Source organism: Dermacentor albipictus, chromosome 10, assembly GCF_038994185.2.
Source record: "Dermacentor albipictus isolate Rhodes 1998 colony chromosome 10, USDA_Dalb.pri_finalv2, whole genome shotgun sequence".
In the NCBI taxonomy this organism is placed as follows: domain Eukaryota; kingdom Metazoa; phylum Arthropoda; class Arachnida; order Ixodida; family Ixodidae; genus Dermacentor; species Dermacentor albipictus.
In genome coordinates, this window is record NC_091830.1 from 10,735,457 (window position 1) to 10,760,436 (window position 24,980).

At 45.2% G+C, this 24,980-nt stretch overlaps 1 protein-coding gene across 2 annotated transcripts; it reads left to right on the forward strand.

Moving 5' to 3' along the window:
• The first annotated feature begins 5,982 nt into the window (after positions 1-5,982).
• Positions 5,983-24,980, forward strand: LOC135917869 (zinc finger protein 260-like). Of its 2 annotated transcripts, none has more exons than XM_070527763.1 (8): positions 5,983-6,434; positions 11,355-11,390; positions 11,498-11,533; positions 11,638-11,673; positions 16,144-16,285; positions 18,560-18,671; positions 23,587-23,712; positions 24,150-24,980. In XM_070527763.1, the coding sequence occupies exons 1-8, from the start codon at positions 6,078-6,080 to the stop codon at positions 24,709-24,711; spliced, it is 1,407 nt and encodes a 468-aa protein (XP_070383864.1). In that variant the 5' UTR covers positions 5,983-6,077; the 3' UTR covers positions 24,712-24,980. The 2 variants fall into 2 exon arrangements, with proteins under 2 accessions (XP_070383864.1, XP_070383862.1); XM_070527761.1 differs by having other exon boundaries at positions 5,984-6,434; positions 18,557-18,671.

Here is a 24,980-nt window from a genome sequence, read left to right on the forward strand (position 1 = left end):
TTGCTGTGGCCAGGTGGGACAGGAGCAACTAAAGTTCGTGAAATGAACGCGCATACAACGCTGTACGCAATGTACCGCGCCATGGCAATGGCAACGGACGAAGAAATATCCGCGGGAAATTTTGCCCTCTTTGGCGGAATCATGCTAACGTGCTAACGATTGTTTAGTATTGCTGCGGAGCGCGCGGGTCCGAGCAGCACGGTTGCGCACAGCGTGGCGTGGTTTCGCGAGAAATGTAATCAAGACAGGAGAGCTGGCCCGATAGGCGGAGCAACGCCATGAGTAACGCCAACGTCCGGCATCACTTAAGCTTCAAACTCTATGCTTCACAAAGAGTGACGTCAGGGCCTCTCCTGAGTTTTCCTCCGTGTAAATCACCGTGGTGTAAATGCATGACACGATTTGAGACCCCCCCCAGCGACATTCCGGTACTAGCCCGATGACGAAGGCACTCCTCATCATAATGTATGTTACTAGTGCTCAACCACTCGTATTAAAAAGATCATTTCATTAGGTTATAAGACTGAAGAAAATGCTACTTGTCTACTTCTGTTCGATTCTAAGAAAAAACAATTTGTCGTTACCCTTCTGCAGTATATGGATGGTCGAAAAGTTTCGTTTTCGCTCGACTCTGCGTCGCGCGCGCTTTGAAGTTTCAGTGGGCTGCCTTTGAATCGTCGCGACGAAATGCGCGGCGAGGTGTGCGCGGCAACTCGTGCATCGTTTGCACGGAGGAAGGAGAAAAGGAGAAAAGTGTGGCGCGCTAGGAGAAAAGTGTGGCGGAAATGACGTAGTAGGTTCTCATTTTTTGCTGCTTTTTTTTGTTGTTGTATGGCCACGCCTTTTGGGCCACAATGGCGGCGTTGTTCTGAATTTGAGCGCTCACACGTGTTGCTCTGGTAGGTTTCGTGCCGTGGCAAAGGCGCTGTGTGGGCGGGTTTGCGTTAGTCACCGTGTCTTGTTGCGCTGTGTTACCTGCACCGTGCTCTGCCGGATGTTGCGCGAGCGTGCGCGAAACCACGCGCAGCGCGGCGTGGTTTCGCGAAAGATGTAAACAAGAGAGGAGGGTGGCACAAAAGGCGGAGCATCGCGATGAGCAACGCCAACTTCCGGCTTCACTTTTGCTTCACAAAGAGTGACGTCAGGGCCTCTCCTTAGTTTCCTTCCTCCGTGATCGTTTGGGTGCGCGTCCTCTTCCTCCGCCGGGCGCGACGCGACGTCACAGAATAAAGCGACGTCGAGTGAGCGCAGTGCGTGCGGACGCGTTCCGACGCGTACGTCTGGTTGGGGCTAGTATGACCATTTTGACCCGCCGTGGTTGCTCAGTGGCTATGGTGTTGGGCTGCTGAGCACGAGGGCGCGGGATCGAATCCCGGCCACGGCGGCCGCATTTCGATGGGGGCGAAATGCGAAAACACCCGTGTACTTAGATTTATGTGCACGTTAAAGAACCCCAGGTGGTCAAAATTTCCGGAGTCCTCCACTACGGCGTGCCTCATAATCAGAAAGTGGTTTTGGCACGTAAAACCTCATAATTTAATTTAAATGACCATTTTGCTCACCGACGGCGCAACGTCACTATGAGACCATGCGTATAGACCGTCAACCATTACATCGGTAATATACAGGCTAGCAATGCAGGCAATCAAATTGAAGCTTCAAGCATGGGCAGAGAATAATGGCATTTTTGGAGAGCTTCAGAATGGCTTTAGAATAGGTAGGCGTTTGGATGATAACTTGTTTGTTCTGACTCAGTGTATCGAAATATCAAAAGCAGAAAGCAGACCGTTGTATGTGGCCTTTTTGGACATTACAGAAGCATACGACAACGTAGACTGCAACATTTGTGGGATATTCTGGAAGGGGAAGGCACGATTGTCTACAGCTTTTAAGAGAGATTTACCTAGAAAATACCGTTTGCGTTGAATGGGAAGGGATGAGAAGCACGGAGAAAGTTCAAATCAACAAGGGACTGAGGCAGGGGTGCCAATTATCCCCGCTGCTGTTTATGATGTACATGGTGAGGATGGAGAGGGAGCTAGAAGGAAGTAATATCGGGTTTAATCTCTCGTACAAACAGGCGGGTACAGTAATAGAGCAGCAACTCCCAGGTTTATTTTATGCGGACGACATTGTGTTGCTCGCTAACAAGCAAAGTGATTTGCAATGTCTGGCTAATATCTGTGGACAGGAAGGCAACGATTTAGGTTTTCAGTTTAGTGTTAGAAAATCAGGTGTTATGGTATTCAATGAAAACAGTGAACAGACAGTGGAGATACAGGGCCAAGAAATACCTGGGGTAACAGAATATAAATACCTTGGTATATGGATAAACGAAGGCAATGGATATATGGAAACGCAAGAAAAAACTATAACAGTAAAGGGGAAGAGAAATGCAGCCATAATGAAGCACAGAGCGCTATGGGGATACAATAGGTACGAGGTCCTCCGAGGTATGTGGAAAGGTGTAATGGTTCCAGGACTTACTTTTGGAAATGCGGTTGTTTGCTATAAATCAGGGGTGCAATCAGGACTCGACGGGAACCAAAGGTCAGTGGGTCGCCTCGCATTGGGCGCTCACGGGAAGACTACAAATGAAGCTGTGCAGGGTGATATGGGCTGGACTAGTTTTGAAGTGAGGGAAGCTCGCAGTAAAATTGAGTATGAAGAACGGCTGAGGAATATGGAAGAAAGTAAATGGGCTGGAAGAGTGTTCAGGTATCTGTACAGGAAAAACATTGATTCACAGTGGAGGAAAAGAACTAGGAAGCTTACCAGCAAGTATGCGGCCTGTAGGGTGGACAACACAACAACAAAGGTCAAGCGGAAAGTCAGAGAAGCTGAATCAATCTCATGGGTGGCGGCAATGGAAAAGAAACCTGCCATGAGTAACTACTTAAGAGGAAAAAACGAAATCAGGAAAGAAACCATTTATGATAACTCAAAGGGAAGCTCATTACTTTTCGAAGCGAGAACAGGATGCCTTAGAACACGCACCTATAAAGCGAGATATAAGAATGAAGAAGAAGCATGTGCTTGCTGCGGTGAAGCTAGGGAAACGACGGAGCATATTTTATTAGAATGTGAAGACGTCTACCCAGCGGTCGATTTAGGCACCACTGGCCTCCTTGAAGCCCTTGGGTTCAGCGGGAGCAGTGGTAAAGCAAACAGGTCCGCAATACACATTAGTAAGAGGCGATTGGAGGATTGGTGGAAGAAAAGTAGGGAAACGACAAAAGACGGAGACGTACAAAAACACAGTTCGCAATAGGGGATCAGAAAATTTGGACGTGTTAGTTCATAGAGTTTTTTTTTCTTTTCTTTTTTCATTGGTTAACCTAGGTAGGATATCAGGCAGCATAGTAGCAAGAGCTTGGTGGCGCAACCCACCGCCCCGTTCCAAAGGGGACGCTCATAACATCCACCCATCCATCCATCCATGGCGTCACCACTCCTCGATCGGAGGGGCAGGCGAGGTACGCGGACGCTCCAGAACGCATTTTCTCTTGAAATAAGTCTCTTCTCATGAAACAAGCGTTTTGAGATTTCTGGGATGGTATTCAGCAGTCCACGTTGACATAATTTTAACCTTTAGTGTCCCTTTAACCACAGCAATGGATTTACTACTAGTAAGTTAGCTGTGTTATAAAATAGCCTGTAATTACGGGCGATAATAAGAGCTTTACTCCATTCCAAACCACTGCTGTAGAAGGTATTGCCATAAAAGTAGAGATATTTAGCTGTGCATTATATTTCTCACATGGCTGGTCCAAATTTGTGTCCCCACGATGTCCATAATGAGATGTCACGTAAGGACTGTCTCCAGAAATAAAGAATGGCATGTGATATCAACAATTTCGTAGGGGCAGTCAGTCCAGCCTTTTGTAACCTGATGAAAAAATTATTTTGAAGGTGAAAACTTCAGCGCAAAACCCCGGACAACCGACAAACCCCGGACAAAGTCCAACTCACAACCCACAATGTTGTTAGTCAGCTGACACGGTATTTTGAAGGTGCAAAATTCAGCGCAAAACCAGGACAACCCGCAGAGACGAGACAAGCACTGGGGCTAGCGCTGAATTGTACACCTTCAAAATACCGTGTACCAACTAGCCGCGACCAAAGTTTTATTGAAGTCCCAAATGACATATAACTGCGGTATTTTTAGTGACGTACTAATTTCAGATAATACGGAAACGGTTATTCGATCATTTTCACTAGTGAATTCTGAAGTCGAATACGATCTGAACAACAATTACCATTCGATTAGACTATATGTTTCTACTTCATTTTGCCTGCATGCTAGATTGCTAACAAACCACGGAGATCACATCGGTAGACTTCCCGGTCTTAAAGACTTACCGTTCGTAACCAGCTGTCAAGATTGGAGTCGGGCATGAATTAGAGCGTAGCTGGCCCATGCCGTCGTCCAACTTATCCACGCTGAGGACGTTGTTGAAGGGAAGGACTGCGTCTCATCGAGAACGAGAAATATGGGTTTATTTACAGTATCTACATAAGGACGTTGCAGTTCATCAGTCTAGCATGACTGCGAGAGAAAGTACACTGAGCAGCCGCACAACAGCGGTTTATAAACACTCGGTCCTCCCTCGATCCCTAGGTGAGGGAAACGTTTGACCAGTAGACGAGCCGCCTCTCTGCGGGTTACACACACACACACTTCCACACAGGCTCACGGTCCCCACCGACGTCAGACGGTCTTCGCAGAACTCGGGGCTTACGTCAGGAAAGGCGTATCTTATTCCCCGAGCTGACCCCCGCAGCGCGGCCGCCGGTTGTCCATTGTCTTGCGTCTTGAAAGGTGCGTGGGAAGGGGCCTCCAACTACGTTCCCTAGTGCACTCCCTTGTTCACACCAGACCGGGTCGGCGGTGGCGGGTTCCGTCGCAAAGCCTGGTTCGTCGAACTCATCTCGGCAATCCCGCGACGCAGAGTGGCGGACGTGACGCATTGTCCTGCGGACACAGTAGACTTAGTGACGCCGTTTGGCGAGAGGATGGTGGTGGCTTTCCAGGAAAAGTTGACACCGCTGTCGCAACTGGCTGGAAAAACTTGCACCTCAGCGGGCCGTTCTTAACAATAGGCAATGTCTTTTCCCTAACACTTTTGTTCATATTAACATCTAATAATAGCCTTGATTTCTTTTCCCGGGAAGTCCATTGGTTCAATCACCTGGGGCTGGTGCAGCTTTTAAAAGAAACACGCTTATTCCGGTCAGGAGTTTTCACTTTTTCTATCAGTGTGTATAGAATATTTGATAATTTTCTTTTTCATACATGTTGTGGATATATATGTCTATATACCCTTATATTTACCTAGAAATACATTGGTCATCTACATGTCTTTGCACCACGCAGTTAATAAATCTTGTTTATTTCACTTTATTGTTATCCTTGATAATTATCCTTGATGAATATTCCACCAACAAGAAGCGCGCGTAAAATGACACGATATCAATGAAATTTTCTTGCGTAGCTTCATGTTGCAGATAGGCGGCTTCTGTCGCAAAAAAATTCGTGAACACAGTGTTAAAAATAGGAGTTCACCTGGCTAAAGTTACAATAGGCACCGGCCGACAAGAGTCGCGGGCGCACAGAAGCATGTAAAACCACTAAAAAATTTTACTGCACAGACTTTCTGCGAGAAAAATTGGGCGTCCGCCAGTGTCGGCGCAACGAACGCGCGCTCGCTAGCAGACGACGCACTTGACAACAACAAAATTGAAGACTTCATATTGTATAACCCATGGCTAAAATATGTATGCGTAGCAAAAAGGTTTCGCTATAAATTTTCAGTTGATATAACGCACCATTATAAGAGGGTACGCGTGCAATCGGTCTCAGTGCCCGCGGCAAAATTACGTTGAATATGCCACTCTATGGTTCGGCCCACTACAACGCACCTACACTTTACTATTTTCGGGCTGCACTTCGAAAATCATTTGGCTGCCTTTTGTTGGGGTCATCTGGCAACCCTGGTTTTGACAGCGCGCCAGGCGCGCGTTCTTTTGCTTGGTGTCCTGCGCTTTCTCCTTTTCGCTGCTTTCGCCTTCGCCCCATGGATTCAACTCGGGCCAAGCGACAGCGGGAGCTCGCAAGAGAGCGGCAGCGTCGCCGTCGCGCAAATCCCGAGCTTCGAGAGCGGGAAGCGCAATTAAAGCGCCAGCGGCGGAGAATCGCTATCACTGAGGTTCGAGAACGGGAAGCCCTAGCCAAGCGCCGGTGGAGGCAAGCCAACGCACAGTTTCAAAAGAACGCAAACGAAGGCAAGCGCCAGCAGAGGCAAGCTAACCCGCAACTTCGAGAGCATGAGGCGGAGCAGATACGTCGACTCAGAGAGGTTCCTCCCACGGAGGGTGCCGATGCACGGTTCAAGAGAGAATTCCTCGATCGTGACATTGGCCACGGCTGCAAGGTGTGTGATAGACTGTGGTTTGATCACAACCTCACGCAACTTAAGAGTGTACGCACTCGGAAACCGAAGCTTGAATCTAGCAAAACGACGACGAGACAAAAGACTCGTGAAAATCGCGCTAAACACGAGTTCAAACTTGATAAAACGACCCTTCGCTATTTCGACAGCTTTCACTGCGTGGATCGGGCTGTACTTTTTTGTGGCTCGCCGCGGTGACAAGCGAGCAGCAAGCGGTTAGTAGCCCCGTTTACATGAATGCGACAGTGGCGCATCGCATTTCCAAGCGCATTTGGGAAAGGCACGTGGGGAAAGGCGATGCGACGCCGTTTACATGTAGCGCCTTAACTCTCGCTAGGGTGTAACTCTCGCGAGAACGTAGCGCCACATGGTGTCGTATAAGAGACGTGCTACCGACTTCCGGTGTAATTGGTTTCCGGTAGTAGGCCGAGTGCACGTTGGTGGTTGAGTGCCGAGAAGTAGGCAGTTCTAGTTTAGCGTACGCTATACGCTATAGTGTAGCGGTCGCGAAGCCGCGCACGTTTTTTGCAGCTTTAGTTGGCCAGCGCATAGAGTTTCCTACAACATTACTGGAGGGAACTCTGGCGCTAGTGTCTACGTGAGCTACAATGGGAGCGGTTGTCCCAGCATGGGAATTAGGGGAAGTACATGGATTTGCCTAAAGTTCGTCTTTTTTGGCTTCAAACGGCTTTGTGACTTTGTAAACTCGTCATTTTCAACAGTTTATTGCGTAATAAATAATTAAATAAACATCATTAAAATTGCCCGACGGCAGGATTCGCACACAGGGACTCTAGTAAAGAAGCCTCATATTGAAACCATTAAGCCACGGATGCATGTATCGACAAGCGAATGAAACGCACTTATGAATTTATCGCGGGCATGCCAGTGCTTTGAGACGCTTGGTGCGTTTCGATTTGGGCACATAGACAAGCTCAATCGTTGCAATTAATAGCAATTGGGCGCGTTCCCGGCGTCTTCTGCACTTCGAAGAATATAGATTGCGCTGAAATATACGACAATAAGATTTATATAGCGTAATATACACAGCCACAAGAACGCCTGAATCCATAAGCACGAAGATCAGACAAATCCATGTACTTCCCATCATTCCCATGGTAGGACAACAACTGCAGCGCCAGAGTTCCCTCTAGTAATTTTTGTAGGCAACTCCATGGGCCAGCGAGATCTTCGGATCTCAGAGGCCATATGCCATCGTTGCAGCTATTTTCCGACTCTAGCGATAGGTAGCGCTGACATCTCGAATGTTTCTTTCGTTAGGCTTCGACTCGTTCGAAACGAGAAGTGATCTCGAAAACACCACAAGGTTATCCATAATACTCTGTCGTCGAAGTGGCCTGAGACTAAGTGAAAGCCATTTACACAATCATTTGCTGCGAACGAAGTGCATTTTACAAAAGCAACGCCAAATTCAATTCGAAGTGGGCAGCTGGGACCGCCGCTACGTTGGTGGCTAATTCCTTCCCATCATTCCTAATGCAACGATCCTGCGTTTACATGCTCCGCGAAAGTCGACTCGCGCCCGTAAATCTACCCTCGCCTGGCGGATTAATACGATGCGCCTTCCTAGTGCATTACTGCTGTTAACATGAATGTGATGTGCTAGAAATGCGATGCGATGCGACACTGTCGCATTCATGTAAACGCGGCTAGTGGCTCCTACTATGACGTACGCGCGCGAAACTGGTACCATGCGACCCTACCGACCGTACTCGCGTCTGGTTCAGCCAGACCGCTTGTTTTGCACTATCGTCTGCTCACGTCATCTCTCGCTCGTGCTTATTTGTTTGCAATGACGTGCCTAACCGAGACGTCCAGATCGAAAGGTTGTTAGAGACAGTGCGCCATACCCGATTCTACACAAGACATACCCTGAATACACGGACGCGAACGCGACACCCAGTATATACTCCATTCTCCTTGTCTTTTGAACACGGCGACGCCGCAACAGAAAGAAGCACACCAACATGATTATGATCAGTGGCAACGAATTCGTCATCTTGATGAGACGTGATTCCCGTTAAGAACGCTGGACGAAAAAGGTAAACAGCGCCGATCTGTCAGCAGACGAAGGAAAAAACGTGAGCAGGCAGAGGGAAGCAGCAGCGGAGGCCCAGTCCGGCCTCGGCGACTCCGCTGCTTCGGTGGCAAAGGTAATTAGCGCCATCCAGCAAGCTGGCGGGTAAGCAGATTCCCTTCCCTCCCGTCCTCCCTTGTAACTACGCTTCCCTCGTTCGCCGTCTCAACTCCCTCATCTTTGACGGTCTCCGCGCGCTCCCGCTGCGGCGGCTCTAGACTAGCCCGCTCCTTGAAGTTTCGTTTTCTACCATTATCAATATAGTGTACTAGATTTGGGATAGTGGGCCATGGGAAGGCCCCGCGGTGAAGCAGTTTTACCAGAAACATACAGGTGGCGCTGCTGCGCCTTTCACCTGGGCCCTTCATGCACGCAAACACGTCGGACGTCTCCTTGCCCGGCCAGAAAAAATCGTTTCAATGCGCTCCACCGCACTCTCTAATATACAGAAATGAGATCAAGTGGGGAAAAAAAACAAGTTGCTTCGTTTTCTTGTGAGGACACAAGATTAAAAGGTTTCCTTGGTACTTGCGAGTCCAAGCACGTGCCGGTGGCACGACTGGCTTATTGGAGCCTGCACTGAAAAGAAAACATTCAGTGTGCACACAGGTTTAGTTCTACAGAGAGCGATTTATTTACACATAAAAAAATTGGCTCCAGTCCATGCTGTAAAGGTGGTTGGACAGCGAAGCTGTAAATGACAACTAGAATGATTACCCTTTGCGTAGTAGTTTGAAATTATTCACGTGGCGACATTCACATGCACTTAATTATTATGCTTTGACAGCCTGTGACTTGGCTTGTGTTGCTACTTCGTGCACCTACGAGTGAGCCAGAGATAAGAGAAATTCGCCGTGCCTTTTACGCACACTGCTCTTCAGAGGTAATCATTATACGTGCATGTCACAACAGAAATCATTTACTAGGCTGATTCTTGCATGTACGAAAGTGTAGTTAAGTCACTCCCTGCTTTGTATGCAACCGTCGAGCTTTCGTCACCGCAGCAGCTTGTGCAACGGTAATCTTCACTGGGAAACGTATGCAGGGAGCGTTACGTGCTTCACATTGAATGTAGGCGTGTCTTATCACCAATTAGTGTATTATCACCAATTATGCACGTGGTTCAGATACTTGTCTTAAGCTTGTTCTTCATTAAAACATGCTGTTCTGTATGTTGTATGCATGATTCCAGAGAATGTGTGCACAGTTCCCTTCACTTTGGTGAGTGCTTGTAGCCTCTGCCTCACAGAGGTATGAGCCATAAATGAGAATAGTTTTCTGTTGATGTTACGCCACGAAAAAATCCTGAGATGCTAGTCATAGACAGCTCTGCTGTGAAACAGGATGAAAAAAGGTTGCAGCACCTGTTTCGCTTCTTCCATGGTGTGTGAGAGTGGTTCTGATATTAATGCATGGCAAACATATGTCCGGCAGACAATGCCGCCTTGTGTACTTCCGGAGTCCATGAAGACAGTCTTTTCGATCATGACAGCGTGAGACTGACAGTTAAAAGAGGCGTGAATATAAGCAGCACCACCATCGTTGGGAAATTTGTGAGCAGCCCACTGCTCTGTCGACTGATACTCGTTCCATAAGTCAAACATGTACTGCACATCGATTGCCGGCCCGTCCATTCGAAGCTCATCAACTTGCAAGCAAGGTTTCTTAGACGAACCACCCACTGCAGGTTCTGCGCACACCTTTTTTCTTGGACGTCTTTCGTATGCTGGCACCTTCGACGGGTACTGCGGAACATTCGGCAGAATGGTCAGTACTGCATACAGTCAAAGTGAGGGCTTTTCACGTGGTATCCGCACTGCCTTTCCATCAGTGACGTGAACATAGTCTTGAAATACATACTTTGCTTAGAATTGTAGCCCACGCACAGCGTCATTCAGCTCCAGGGGCTTATCAGCACGGTGAATGTTCTGATTCCGAACACAGCGCCTTTCGTCGTCCTTGGGGACACCAAGCAACTTGGGCACGTTCTTCACGCCACTATATCCACTTCTGCAACCGGGAGCGAAGCAATTCTTCCGACGAGGCTTCGTCATATCACCTTGCCAGTCAGAGAAAAAAACTTCACACGAAATAACAAATGCGTGCACAAAACACAGAACAACATAAATACATGGACGAATGCAGGTGACAGGCCAACGTGCGAGCGCGGCCATAGAATAAAAAACCAACTTTGTCATGCATTGGCACAGCGGGAACTGGTGAAATAAGGTGAAAGGCTCCATAGCGCCGCCTCGTGGCTGCAAAGAATTTGCGGATTTTCTGCTTAATGCACGCGCATTGCTCAAGCCTTCCCCTCAGCCCACTACCCCTGCTCTAGTACACTATATTTATCAAGAAGCGAGCGTTGGCTGGTGTGGGCAGTTTCGTGGTTCTCGCTCGCTGTGTGCGTGCGTGCCACAACATTTCACGACTCGCACTGCACTGTTAATGCATCCTGCTGTGGTGCGCTGATACTTCAAAAAGAAGTCCTTTTCATTCAAACAAAATTTTGGGCCCCTTCGAGTTCAAATCATCAAGACTCGACTGTATGAAGCAAAATCAAGGTTTATGCCTCAAATTATGGTGTTATTCATAGGGCTTCTATAAACAGCTACTCAGACAACAAATTTTTGTCTTGCTCAATGTGTTTTTTCAAGTGTTTTCATGCTTTTTTTAATGTCCAGAACAGGCATAGCCATGGTTAAGACAAATTTGTTTATGGTAGCATGTTGAATATCGTGTTCATGTGTTTGTGTGTCTGAGAAACTGCCATTCAATTTCTGTGGTAATTATCTCCCTTACAGGTTGACTTTTGTGGGCAGACAGAAGAAGTTGGAAAGGTGATCTTTTTGTTGTTTCTGAAACATTGTAGCCACCATTTCTCACTCTAGCTTTACTTCCTGTAACGGACCGTCGGGTTTTCACACACACAAAAATTTGCTTCTAGGTTGACAGTTGTGTACAGACTGAAGCTGCTGTAAAGGTAAGATAAATTATTGAAAGTTGTTCCCAATTAATCTTGCATTCTTGTATTCATGTTGAAGCGTTGGTATGTACAGTAATGAAGTTCGTCTTGTCGATTTGCAGAGGACTTGTGAAGTACAGACTGAATGTTCCGGGAAGGTGAAACTTGAGCTTTGTTTCAATCGTTTGTATTGCTTTGAGTCTTGTAACCAAAACTTTATTTGTACCCAGGCACATCTAAGTAATATTTATGTAGGAATTTTAAGAGTTCCATTATTCTCCTCTATGGATAGCACATGCAACAACAAATTTTGCCCTTTCCTCCAATCCCCCAAAATCACCGCCAAACAAGCAAATTACAGATTTCACCTAAACCTTATTCTAGCTGCATTAAACAGAGGAAAATTCCAAAAGGTCTCAAAATTAAGGTTAGATGTGCCCTCGGTTCTTTACCCTCCAGGCTATCATTGAAGTAGAATGCTGTCCTAGAAAATGCATCACTCTCTTTAATTGATATGCTCGAAGAACACTGCAAAGAACAAGTTACGATAATTGCTGATCAACTCGACAGCATAAATTTATCTGAACCGGAAAGAAGAGAACGTGAACAATTCGTCGAAACTAGGGAGGAAATATTACTAGATAAATACCAGCACGAAGATAGAACTGCAGATCCACCCAAGGAAACTAATGTAACCCCTACAGCACATAGCTCCATCAATAGTCCTACGGGCGAGCATCCAGAGCACTGCAGCAACGTAGTAGACATATCCTAGAGTGTAATCCCCGAGGAAGTTGATCTCCTGAAACATGGTCTAACGTTTCGTCCCACGAACAATGCAGTTAACGAATACGAACTCCACAAAGATATAACAGAGTTTTCAAGACGCATGCGCATCAAGGAGTTCTTTTTCGATAGGCCAGAAGTAGGAAAACAAGATAGAGACTCTCTTAGACCATCTAGCATGTGGACACCGAAAACCGAACAGTGCCCAGATCTGAATTTCTACATCCAGCTGATCTCAAAGGAAATTCTAGAGTGAGTTGGCATTGCCGGAAACGCACAAATTTTTTCCCTGCTCAGCACCAAATCCTTAAAGAACTTCCGGAAAGGAATGATATTGTAATAAAACCAGCAGATAAAGGCGGCAGTATCATAATCTAGCCTATAGAAAAGTACAAGAATGAGGCCTCCAAACAACTGAGCAACTACACCCATTACAGAAAACTCGACTCTAACCCAACTTAAGACTACAGCAATACTGTGAAAAACACAATAGCGGAGCTCCTGTCCAGGGAACTAATCACGCAATCTGAATATCGCTTCATGATGCCCAAGAACAAAAAAGCAGGCCACTTTTATCTTATTCCTAAAATACATAAAGTACCGGTCGAAGAAATATTTGCAGTGGAAATCCCAGGTCGGCTTATTGTGTCTAATAACAACACACCTACTCAGTCGCTACCTAAATTCTTAAATCAACACCTGTCAAACATCCCCACCACCCTCCCATCTTTTGTTCAAGACACACCGCACTTCCTTTGAATTATCGATGGCATTATTGCCAACCAAATCCTTTCAGATTGCACTATTTTAGTCACTTTGAATGTTTCTGCCCTTCACACTAGCATACCCATGAGTGAATGAAGGAATTAAAGCCATTTCTAAACCCCTTGCAATCAATCCCCAAGCGCATGCTCAACTTTTTCTAATTCTATTCTATTCACCAGCTGCAAACTTTCAGCAGTAGCACGGGAACACCATTCGCTTCCACGTATACAAACATTTTCATGGGACAGCTTGAAGCAGACCTGTTGAAATCGTACTCTTTAAAACCCCATACCTATCTTTGTGCATTGATGACATATGTATAATATGGGAACATGTCACAGGCGCGTTAACTGACTTAATTAGCCATTTCAATCACTTTCACCTGAGTATTAAATTTACTGCTCACCACTATCCTAGTCGGATCAACTTCCTCGGCACGACAGTCTACATAGAAAACGAAAAACTGACAATGACACTTTACCGGAAGCCTACGGATAGCCAGCAATATTTAGACTACAACTGTCGTCACCTGTGACACTGCAAGCGAGGAATTTTTGTCGAATAAGCGAAACAAATAAGAAAAAGCTGCAGTGAAGACCACGGTTATAACCACCACCTAAATGACCTTAAAACGATGCTAGCAGAAAGAAACAATCCATAAGTTGCTCTCGATAGAGCTTATGATGTTGCGTCAAGATTGGAGAGACAGTCGGAATTAGCGAAGAAATAGCCTATACCAGAATCTGACAGACCACCAGCCTTTATAACAAAATATTCTAATAAACTCCCAAACATAAACAAAATCCTACGAAAATACCGCCAATATCAAGTAACAAGCGTCTGAGAAAAACGTTCCTGGATGTACTAAGGGTCACCTGTCACCGCAACAGGAACTTTAAAGACATGTTAGTACAGGTAAAATCCAGCCAACATCATTCCCCTGTAATAAGAGGAGGCTGTTGCTCCAAGTGCAAAACCTGCAGGCACCTTCAAAGTGACATAAAAATCAAAAGCACGGCAAATAGTTATAAGAACGAAGTCAAATCTAGCTTCACTTGTACAAGTTCGGATGTGATTTATATGCTTGAATGTTTCTTCTGTAAGAAAATATATTGGTGAAACGGGACAGTCAATGAAGTCGGACTAAACGGACATCGCGCGGACACAGCTAAAAGCCTTCCCAAAGCCGTTGCCGAGCATCTCAACTAACCAGGTCATAACATTGATGAACTCAAACTTTACATGTTACAGTTAAATTTCCGTTCTGAACGAGAAAGGAAATATAGAGAATCATACCTTATCCAAAAGTTCAAGACATTGCAACCAATAGGCATAAATGTTTCAAAGGGGGCTTTAGAATCTATTCACTATGCTAAGTTTCAAGCTATAGGCAACAACACTTATTTATTTATTCATGTATTCACACTACCTTACAGGTCTATCGAAGGGCATTGAGTAAGGGGGGCAACAGTAATTACATGACAAAAATTGTTTCATACAGTAATAATACGCAACGAATTTAGGTTATCGCGGAATGTTTCACGATTAGAGATGGATGCAATGTGATCCGGGAAACTGTTCCAATGTGCAATACCTCTTGGTAGTGGTGATGAGTTAAATGCCTGCGTTTGACCTTGAATGCACGTGAAACTAAGTGCACTGTTAATGTGATGAGATGTGTGCACAGAAGCATGAAGCGGCAAAAGTGAAAGTTATTACTATAAATGTACTTGTGAAACAGATGTAAAAGAGCAATCACATGGTGATCTAATGACTAAAATGCAAGGTCTTGTTTTATTCGGGTAATGCTCGAATGATAGTCATACTTGCCAGAGATGAATCTGGCTGCCCTATTCTGAACGGCTTCCAACATACGGATTAGATAATCTTGATATGGATACCATGTGGATGAAGCGTATTCTAGCTGTGGGCAAACATAAGTAAGATGTGCTAGTTTTCGTACATTAGAAGGCGCGTTACGCAAGTTTTTATGCAGATAGCCGAGAGATTGAGAAGCTTTGGATGAGACAGTTGCTACATGCATTGTCCAAGATAAGTCCATTGAATGGTAAACGCTGAGATATTTGTACAATGGAGCAGCCGAAACTACAGTATTATTAATTGAATAGTGGAACACTGAGTTAGTGCGCTTTCGACTAAGCGAGATTAACTTGCGTTTGGAGGTGTTAAGGGACATCCGCCAAGTTAGGCACCATCTATAGGTTAGTTCAAGGTCATTTTGGAGAGTAAGGTGATCACCGAAACATGTAATGTTCCGGCAGATGACGCAGTCGTCAGCAAACAACCTAACTGAGGATGAAAGGTTAGCGGGCAAGTTGTTGATGTATATTAAATGGACCTAGCACAATGCCTTGGGAAACACCGGACGTGACATCGCAGAGGTTAGATGAAATGTTGTTGACCACTGTAAATTGCTGACGTGAAGACTAGAAGTTATGTAGCCAAGAGAATGTTAATGAATCGAAACAGCGCAGACAATTTGGAAATTAAATGGCAGTGAGGTATAGTGTCGAATGCCTTCGTGAAATCAAGAAAGAGGCAATCGGTTGTTTGATCATTAGAGTTCATGTTAAAGCGAAGGCAAGTCGTGAATTCCAATAACTGAGTGTCACATGAGTAGCCTTTTCTGAAGCCATGCTGATTAGAGAAAAAAAGTTATTTGGTTCAAAGTGACCGTAGATATGAGAAGCTATAATACATTCAAGTAATTTGCAGCATATGCATGTTAGTGAAATGGGTCAATAATTACAGGGGACTGACCAAAAATTTTTGATGATCTTATTGGCATATTTGTTGTGATCATGCAACATCAAAATTTTACTTGTGTCACTCTAACCTCTATGGCTCCAGTGAATTAATTGGTGCATGACGAATTGCAGTTGTTTGTCAGAACCAGTTATTGATTATGAATTACCTGGTTTCATCAATACAGTTGAATTAAGCTACATTGACTCTCTTATGTCAGCTTGTTACGCACTTGATAGATATTCTTCACTTGCAGTACACCTTAGGCTTTATTTAGTGATGCTGCTATTTCCTTTTTTGCATGCGAATAGACATCAGAGATGTTTGTGAATGCCCATGGAGAGAAGTCACTAGCGGAGTCCATCCCATTACAAGCGATGTTGAATACTTTTGTCGAAGATGACAGAATGCGCATCTGCGAGCCTGCTGGTGATGTATGGGATGATGAAAGCGGTGAGTGTTTGCTTTTTTTGTGGGTGAGGAAGTAAAGATGGGCTTCAGAAAAGAAAGGAAAAAAAGAATGCAGGTAGACAGGTTTGTATATCCCATTTTTTAGTATGTCTGGTATTGCTTGAAAGCAGTAATCTGGGAATGGTATTTTTTCTCCATATACCACAATGGAGTACGTAACACAGCATGGCCAATGTTACGCGCTTTACAACTACTGCATATGCGATGGGCTAATTTTATTTCTTGCTTATCTTGACAGATGTCTTAAGCTTTGACCATGCTATCTATGTCTTCAGCATTGCAATTTTCGAAAGCATGCGAGTCGTCTGCCAACCAAAGTTCTGTCTTCCCCTGTTTCCATGTATTTTCCTTTGTGTCTTGTTTCCTTCACCCTTTCTGAGTTGCATCAATTTAAAATAACATTGTAGTGTGTAGCCTCTGTAATAGTGAAAAGCATGTAATTGAAAACAAAAAAAAGGAATTATGGTCTGCTTCAACTTTCATGTTTCCTCTCTAGCCCTTTAAGTGCCGTGGCCAGGTGTACTCATGTGAGTTCCTATGCATTCCCTTGCCGTAGTGAAGCCATGACTTTCTGCATACTCTCTGCCCTTCCCAAAATAGTTTGCAAGCATGAAACATCTGTAGAATGGTAAAAGAGAATGTGGAGGTTCTGACAGAACTTGGAGAGCAGGTTGCTTCAAACCGACACTGCATGAATTTGAGTCAGTGGCATCTGGCAGATCAACCCTAACATCTCTGCAGAAACATGCAAGCTGGAAATATTGAAAGATTGTTTCCTCAAGAGCATGTCGACATCACTGTAGAAGGGAAAAACCTATTCTGTCAGCAGGTGCTTGTTGCCTGCGCACCTTCTCTGTCCAACCGCATTCATGATTGGACGGAAGTCGCACTAGGTGAAGTTTACATTCTCCTGGCTGGTAACTGTGCTATGTTACTATGAAAAGGACGTTATGTGGCGACTAGTTATCACTGGACCCACTCATCAGCATGCCAGCTTTCTCGAAGCTACTGAGCCACAACCGCTACTTCTTAATTCTGTGTTTTCTTCGCTTTGTGAACAGTGATGAACTGGCATAGGGTGGCAGATTACACAAGTTGTGGTTGATAATCTCTGCTCTTCAATATAAGTGCCAGATCAAGGGTGGGTGAATATTCGAAGTTTTGAATGCGAATGGGATATTATACACTAACAATTTGTATTTGTAGTTGAAAATGAACTATTTGGTATTTTTGAATACTGAATAGCAAGCAAATATTCCACAACAACTTACTGTTGAAGTCTTACTAGTGTTCTTTCCCTGTCTGCTGAGCAAGGCATTGCGAATTATCACAAGTGAAACAACGACAAGTTTTCAAAGCAATGCAGATACAAAATAGGTACTGAAAGCTTTGTTCTTGGTTTTGTAGTGGAAGCCTAAATGACAATCATGATTTTAGCTTGTAGTTTGCAGTTTAGTGTTGTTGGAAGTCTAGCCAGGCAGTAATTTTATTTCTTATGCTATAACCAGTGATTTTTTTTTTGCAGTAGGATTGTTTACTTGTGTTCACAACACACAAGTCCTTCAGTGTGGTAGATGGACAAACAAGTGGTGTGCATGCTTTCAATTAAACTAATTTTGGAGGCTCCAAGGCAGGACAAAAGGAGCAGTGGAACCAAAATGATACCTCTGTGCATCAGCAAGTACAATACCTGCATAGGAGCTGTGGACAAGGCAGACATGATCGTGACAGTTTCAAATGCCGTTATTCAAAAGTCAGTGAAGTGGTACATTTTTTTCATCTCCTTCATTATCTTGAACCACGACATTGTTCATGGGACGCTTGATGGCAAGAGAAGGATGACAGGCTACCGGTTGGAACATATCCGCCAGCTCATTGGTAAATATTAGTAAAAACCTCCAAAAAAGAGTCTAATACAGGCGTTGAAAGCAGATGACCCAATGCATCTGACAGGCCAGCAGTTTATAAGAAAATACCTGTCACTGCAGCAAAAGAGCATTAAACATGAGTCTGCCATGTCTGCACACAAACACAGATGCGTCAAAAGTGCTGCAAGGAATCTCGCTAAATGTGCCTGACCTGTAACCATCTGTGCCCGACCTGTACGGCTGTGTACTGAGCATTGGATGCACAACAAAAAAACCCAGGTACCACTTTGTGTGGTTGAAAGGCTAAAACTTCATTTCTGCTTAAAACTGTTTTTCACAGCTTTTCCCAAACAATGTCTTATTCTTCTCCCTCTTTTGTCTCAAGAAGACGAAACCACTGCCACTGTTTTGCACACGGTCTACCCCTGCAAAGAATGTGGTGATCTCTTCTTGAAGGAAGATGTGTTGAATGCACACTTGTGGCAGGACCACAAGCAGAGGTGAGGAAAGTTGTGTTGCGCATACTCCATAATTTGGAAGTTAGCAGCGTCCTGCTTCACTCTGCCATGTTGCATTGCGTTTCAGCTACTTATCAGCAAGGACATATCACTGAAAGGGACTTTTTTGGAATTGTACTTGTTTATGCCATTTAGCCTCTCGGTGTAGCACAGCAGAGTTGCAGTTGCTCCAAAACTGTTTTGCAGAATTGCTGCTGCAGCACCACATTTTTATTGCTACAAGAAGGCTTGTACCTGTTCCTCAGCTGCAAGCCTTGAATGCGGGCTTAAATGAGTAAGGCCCACAACTGCCACCTGTCTCGTGCATGTGAAGGAGGAGCAGTAGTAGGGTCCTGGCACAGACTGTTCAGCTTCAGCTGAACATCGTCACGGGATTCTAAACAACTTTTAATTAGGGGTGTGCGAATACCGAATAGTAGATTTCGAATCAAACTACGAAAAAAGAAGCGGAATATGAAATCGAATATGAAGTAATTTTTCACAAAGTTTAATGCTTGCAAACTTTAGGTAAGAAAATATGGTACCGCACATGCTCGGGAGTCTCCTGGCATTGCATAAAAAGAATTTAGAAAGCTATCATTAACTTGGGTACATAGAAATTAAGGATATACAGTATGGCCTACCCTTATTAAAGGGAACACCACGTTGCTATACCAGCACTGATTACAGCTTAGTTACAGTACAGTTAAACATAGATACAACGAAGTTCAATGTAGCTAAATTCTTGATATAACGAACAATTTAACTTTTCATAACCTCTTGTCCATAGAGCACCATGTATTTAGAACGTCAGTATAACGAGGTGTGCTTGTACGCTATTTCAATATAACGAAATTTCACTGCCAAGTACCGCTATGGAATATACCGAGACAATAAATCAAAACTTCCACTGACGCAGAGGGTAAAATGATTGAATTGCAATCAACTGCTTGGGAATGCACCTCTTAAATCGCGCACACCACGACAAGAGCGAAAGCCGAAGTGGAGCAGCGTGATGTTTCGTGTAAAGTCCAAGTGCGATAAGATCCTACTACGCCCCACGCACTGTGTGATTTAGGTGCGAGTGAAAGCATGCGAGGGTGAAATGATAAAGATGCTGCCTTCATGAGTGCCGCTCCCGCGCAAGCAAAGGAAAGAGGGGCAGGGCAGCGAGCGAGCTTTGGCCTCCGCGGCCCCAACCCACAGGCCACCCTGCTTCCAGCTTTGTTCCCCCCGCTACCCCTTGGGTGCCTTGGAGATCCTGCGCCGCCTGCTTTATTGTAACCCCAGGCGCCCTCCTGAGGCCTTAATTTGTTTGCCGGTTACATGTGCCCTTCTGGAGCAGTGTTTGTATAAAATGCAATCTATTGTTGCAACTAAAAAAGCGACCCGCGACTTATACAACACCAGTCAGAACCTTGCCCCTTCAGACACAGTGATCACCAAATGGGGCATCTGTGCCCACTGCTTCACTGCGCGGGCAGCCAGCGGCGGAGCGTAAACAAACTGGACCGCACTCCGCAATGTTGGCATGCCTAGGGAATAAACGCATACAACACGCGTTAAGAAACCTCCTTCGTTGTGCATAGGCAGACTCACATATTGAAGGAGCAAAGGCCCCCAGATTTTCTCTCTCGCACCCGCTCTTGCTCGCGCCCGCGCAGAAACGTCGAGTGCCGGGAGAAACGCCCCGCCGTGCTGTACCTACTAGCAGTTGTAAAAACGCCACCGGGTCACGAGTTTGCCCACTTTAGCCCTAATCTCCCCCTTGTTGTTCAAGATTGTGCTGAGTAGCTAGTGCTTCTCGGAATCTTGTACGCTGCATGGTCATCCGACTTTTCACCGTGTTCCGCCCAATTTACGATTCCGAGCTTCCCGGCGAAAAGCAAATTCTGCCGCTTCGTCACGGCAACACTGCGGGAGAAGGCGGCCCACAAGGCGCAAACACAAAGAACTCGAAAAGCAGCGAGACAACTCGCACTTGGGCCATCTTGCACGATTGGCTGTATGAGCAAGCGCTGCGGGCGGGCCAGTATCATTTTTTGCAAGGAGATATCGACGGCTCGCCTGATGCAGCGCGGTCATGGCGGGGAGAGCGGTTGGATGGAGCTATGACGGCAAGGAAACCTGGCAGCATGGCTCTATCGAACCTCTTACTTACTCTTACTGGAGGGAAAGCCAACTTGTCGGGAGTTGCTGCAATTTTCATAATTTTTGTTATGTATGCTCATTGTAACTATACTGTGTTCAAAAATTTTTCAATATACAGAATAATTTGATGTAAACTGGTTCGATATATAGTCAGGTTCGACTGTATAATGAATCACGCAGAACTGCTGAAAATCGTTCGTTATTCTGAAAGATTGTTATAGTGAAAGACCCAAAATGAAGCATTCTGCTCATCAACCCATCAGTTCATAAATTTTCACTGTTCGGGCTATTCATGATAATGGCACTGAATTGGCTCTCAACCGGTGCTGTTGAAATTTTTCAGATTCCACCACCATGCACCATCGTATAATAACAGTGACATGTGCAAAGCAGACGCTGAGAAAACTACTGACAAAAAGAAAGTTACATGTTGCCTCTAAAACATAGTGTTTCTTGTTGTTTTGTTTGTTCACATTTCTTGCCGTGCTGGCTTGTGCTGCAGTTTGGTGTGGTCGGCAGTTACTGGATTGACTAGGCTTCTCTAGTTTCAGTTTTGAGGAGGCGCTACTGAAATGGCCGACGACCGTGCTGGCAACATATGAAAACCAAAATATTGTTACGTGAAAGCACAGGAGTGAAACTATTTACAGGGTGTATTTACAAGGGTAACAAGCACCGGCCAGTATGGAAGCCAGCCAACATCAAGCAAGGCATGTCGTTGTCGTCAGATCAGCAGTGGGGGCTTATGGGTATGTCCCATTATATCCAAGGGTCAACATCATCGCCTTCTAGTAGCACATAGCATTATTGTTATTTCTGCTCGACTTTGTGGCCAAATCACCACGTGATCATGTAGGCAGAACCTGAGTATCAAACGACGCATTGTAAGGTTTATGAAATTTGAAAAACGTATGTCAAGACACACCCACCTGTCATGAGTTACTGGCAAGACCTGTATGACAATGCCAAAAAGATGAAGATGCCGGTCGAAGAAACAGAGAAGGTATCCGCAGGTGAGAAGCACGTGAAGCGCGAGAGAAAAGAAGAAATGAAGAAAAAGGAGATGCAGGTGGAGATGAGCTGGCATTGCTCACGTGGTCGAGAAGCAAGACAGTGGCATCTCCAGCTATGCTCTGGAGACTGGAGGCAGCAGCTTCGGTGACCACGAACCGGAGACGGGGCATCCGTAAGTTTGCCAGCAACAACTCCGGCTCTGAGCCTCAACTGCGTCGCCGTGGCTGTGTTCTGCGGCCCCAGTTCATCCCCACGCTGCCGTAACCGATTGCTAACCCATTGCCACGAAGGCAATCGCTTGGCCACGTCAGCAGCACAACAGCCGACTGGGCCAGACCACGTCCTGTGCCACGCGGGTCTCTGCGGAAGACTACAACCTCGTCGCTCTCATTGGAGGTCAACGCCCACACTGCGTCAAAACCACGCAGGCCAAAGTCCTTTAGCACGCTGGGACGGAGTCCGACACGACTGGCGACAGTCAGAACGTTCGTTTGCTCGTGATTGTTGGTTAGTCGAGCGGAGGAACAATATGTAGTTGAGGGCTTGTTTGTTTTTATTTATGTGTATACCTAGTTTTTGGAGTGTCTCGTGTGTGTATAGTGTTTATAGTGTGCCAGGGTAGTTTGCTGTGTGTTTCCTTTTTTATTTTATTATTTTAGATAAATGTTTTTTAAAATATTTGAATTGTGTCTCTGTCCATTTCTGGAGTACTGAAATTCGTGACGCCACCAAAACAGCGGTGCATCAAAGCTATGCATTGATGGTGGTCTGAAGTGCGCAGCTAGGGTGCCTACTGCAGTTTTCTTTTTCATTTCGATTTTTTATGCTATAGACGTTACATTTGGTACTTGTTATTATAAGCCAAAATCTCAAAGTGTAATGCAGAAATGACAACATGTCAAAGGGGATTCTAATACATAGGAACCCTTTGTTTGGACCAGGATTCAGTGACGTTATACCTGGGAAAACATATAAATGAGCAACATGCCAGCGGGGTTCTACTGTATTTGTTGACGGGGCACCTATAATCTTGTTATATAACAAAGTTTGCATCCCTCCTTCCCGTGCCTTGTGGTGTCATGCTTTCCCCAAGCGTGGAGTGAGAGCCCATGCTGCTTTCTGTAGGGAGCGCCTGCTGCTGTGCATTTGTGCGCTCAGGACGTCTTACTCAAAGGTTGTGCATTGAATTTTGTGTCTTTCAGTTGTCATCCTGTGCTTGCACTGTTTTTTAGACATGTGAACCTGCATGCTCATGCATGCTGTACACATTTGTCAAGTGAGCTTTTGTCACTCCCACACCATCTTAAATCTGTGAGGGCACTATCAGTGGAAACATTCCGTTGACGTCTTCCGTAAAAATCCTGGTAGTGAGTTATTGTTTTATATGCAATAAGAAGTCGAAACCTGCATACAGAAACCTGCATACTGCATACCTTGAATAGCATGTGTGCATCGATCTCAACTCCAACTGCTCCAGCTCTTGTTACGTGCCAGCTATGACAAATTAAACAGTGAAAGAAGCTGAAATAAATGCTTCCCAAGATCATCACATATGGTGGCAAGTATGCCTGTTTTCAAAGTTTCAATGTTTTTGGTTACTCCTGCAGGCACCGCACTCAAGAAATTCAGATGCGAATTTAAGAAAAAAGAAAAGGGGGGGGGGGGGTACTTTTATCTGAGAATATATTATATTTGTATCAAACACTGTTTAAATGTTAACTCTCACCCTTCCCATTTATTCTGCACTTTGCAGGAGCCATCTTGGCTTGCATAATTGGACACCCAGAGGCGTGCAGCCATTTGAGTGCCAGTTCTGTCAAAAGGGCTTCAGCCAGCGGGAATATCTTGACCGGCACCTAAAAGACCACTTCGATGAAAGGTTGTACGAGTGTAGATACACATTTATTTTTTGGTTAGTCATGTAGGCTCTACACTGAAGAAATTTAGATGCAGTCTTGTTTTCTTTAAAAGGGCGCCCGCCGTGGTTTCTCAGTGGCTATCGTGTTGGGTTGCTGAGCACGAGGTCGCGGGATCGAATACTGGCCACAGTGGCTGCATTTCAGTGGGGGCGATATCAGAAAACACCCATGTACTTAGATTTAGGTGCACGTTAAAGAACACCAGGTGGTCCAAATTTCCGGAGTCCCCGACTACGGCATGCCTCATAATCAGAAAGTGGTTTTGGCGCGTAAAAACTTGATAACAAATTTTTACAAATTTATAAAGGGCAGCACTTATGAGAGAACACGGTATGACATTTGTATCAAACTTTATATGGCAACTGACATCCTTCACTTCTATTCTGCACATCTTTAGGAACCATCTCAGCTTGCAGGAAAGGACTCTCAGAGGCGAGGAGCTGTTTCAGTGCCAATTCTGCAAAAAAGGCTTCAGCCAGCGGGAAGATCGCGACCGGCACCTGAGAGACCACTTGGTTGAAAGAGAGCGGTCGGACGGGATGTTGTACGAGTGTGTGGAGTGTGGGCAGCATTTCACCCAGCAGTCTCAGTTGGCTTGCCACCAGAGGTTGCATGTGGCCGATGACAAATCCACCAATGTGTGCCCCAACTGCAGTCAGGCCTTCACGCAAAAACACATGCTCATCGAACACATGCTGTCCCAGCACATGGACGGGAGGCCTCACGCCTGCCAGGTGTGCGGGAAGACGTTCACACGAATCAGGAGTGCAAGGAGGCATGAAGAAGTGGTGCACAGAGGCCATTACCAGTACCACTGTCCTGTATGTAATAAAGGGTTTTCTAAAAAAGACAAACTAACGCACCACTTAGAGTCACGTTATGGCCATGGAGGAACACAGACTCAGGATGCATTGAGTATTTCGCACTGCTTGACCAGAAAAGCAGAGGAGCATGATTAAAGGAGATAAATTTAACACTGTAATGGCATAGTGACTTTGGTATTGTTTTGATTAGCACGTAATCATGCGTATTAAATTTTATATTCGGCTGTAGAGGCTACATTTTGATGCAAGTGGAATGCAAAACACTCTTACTTGTAGTTAGGCATGGGGCACAGGAATCTCTGGTGATTAGAATCAAGCTGAAGCTTACTGCTGTCATTACTCATAAACCCTATATAGCATATGTTAAACTGTAAATTATATTATCAATAAAGAAATCAAATGGA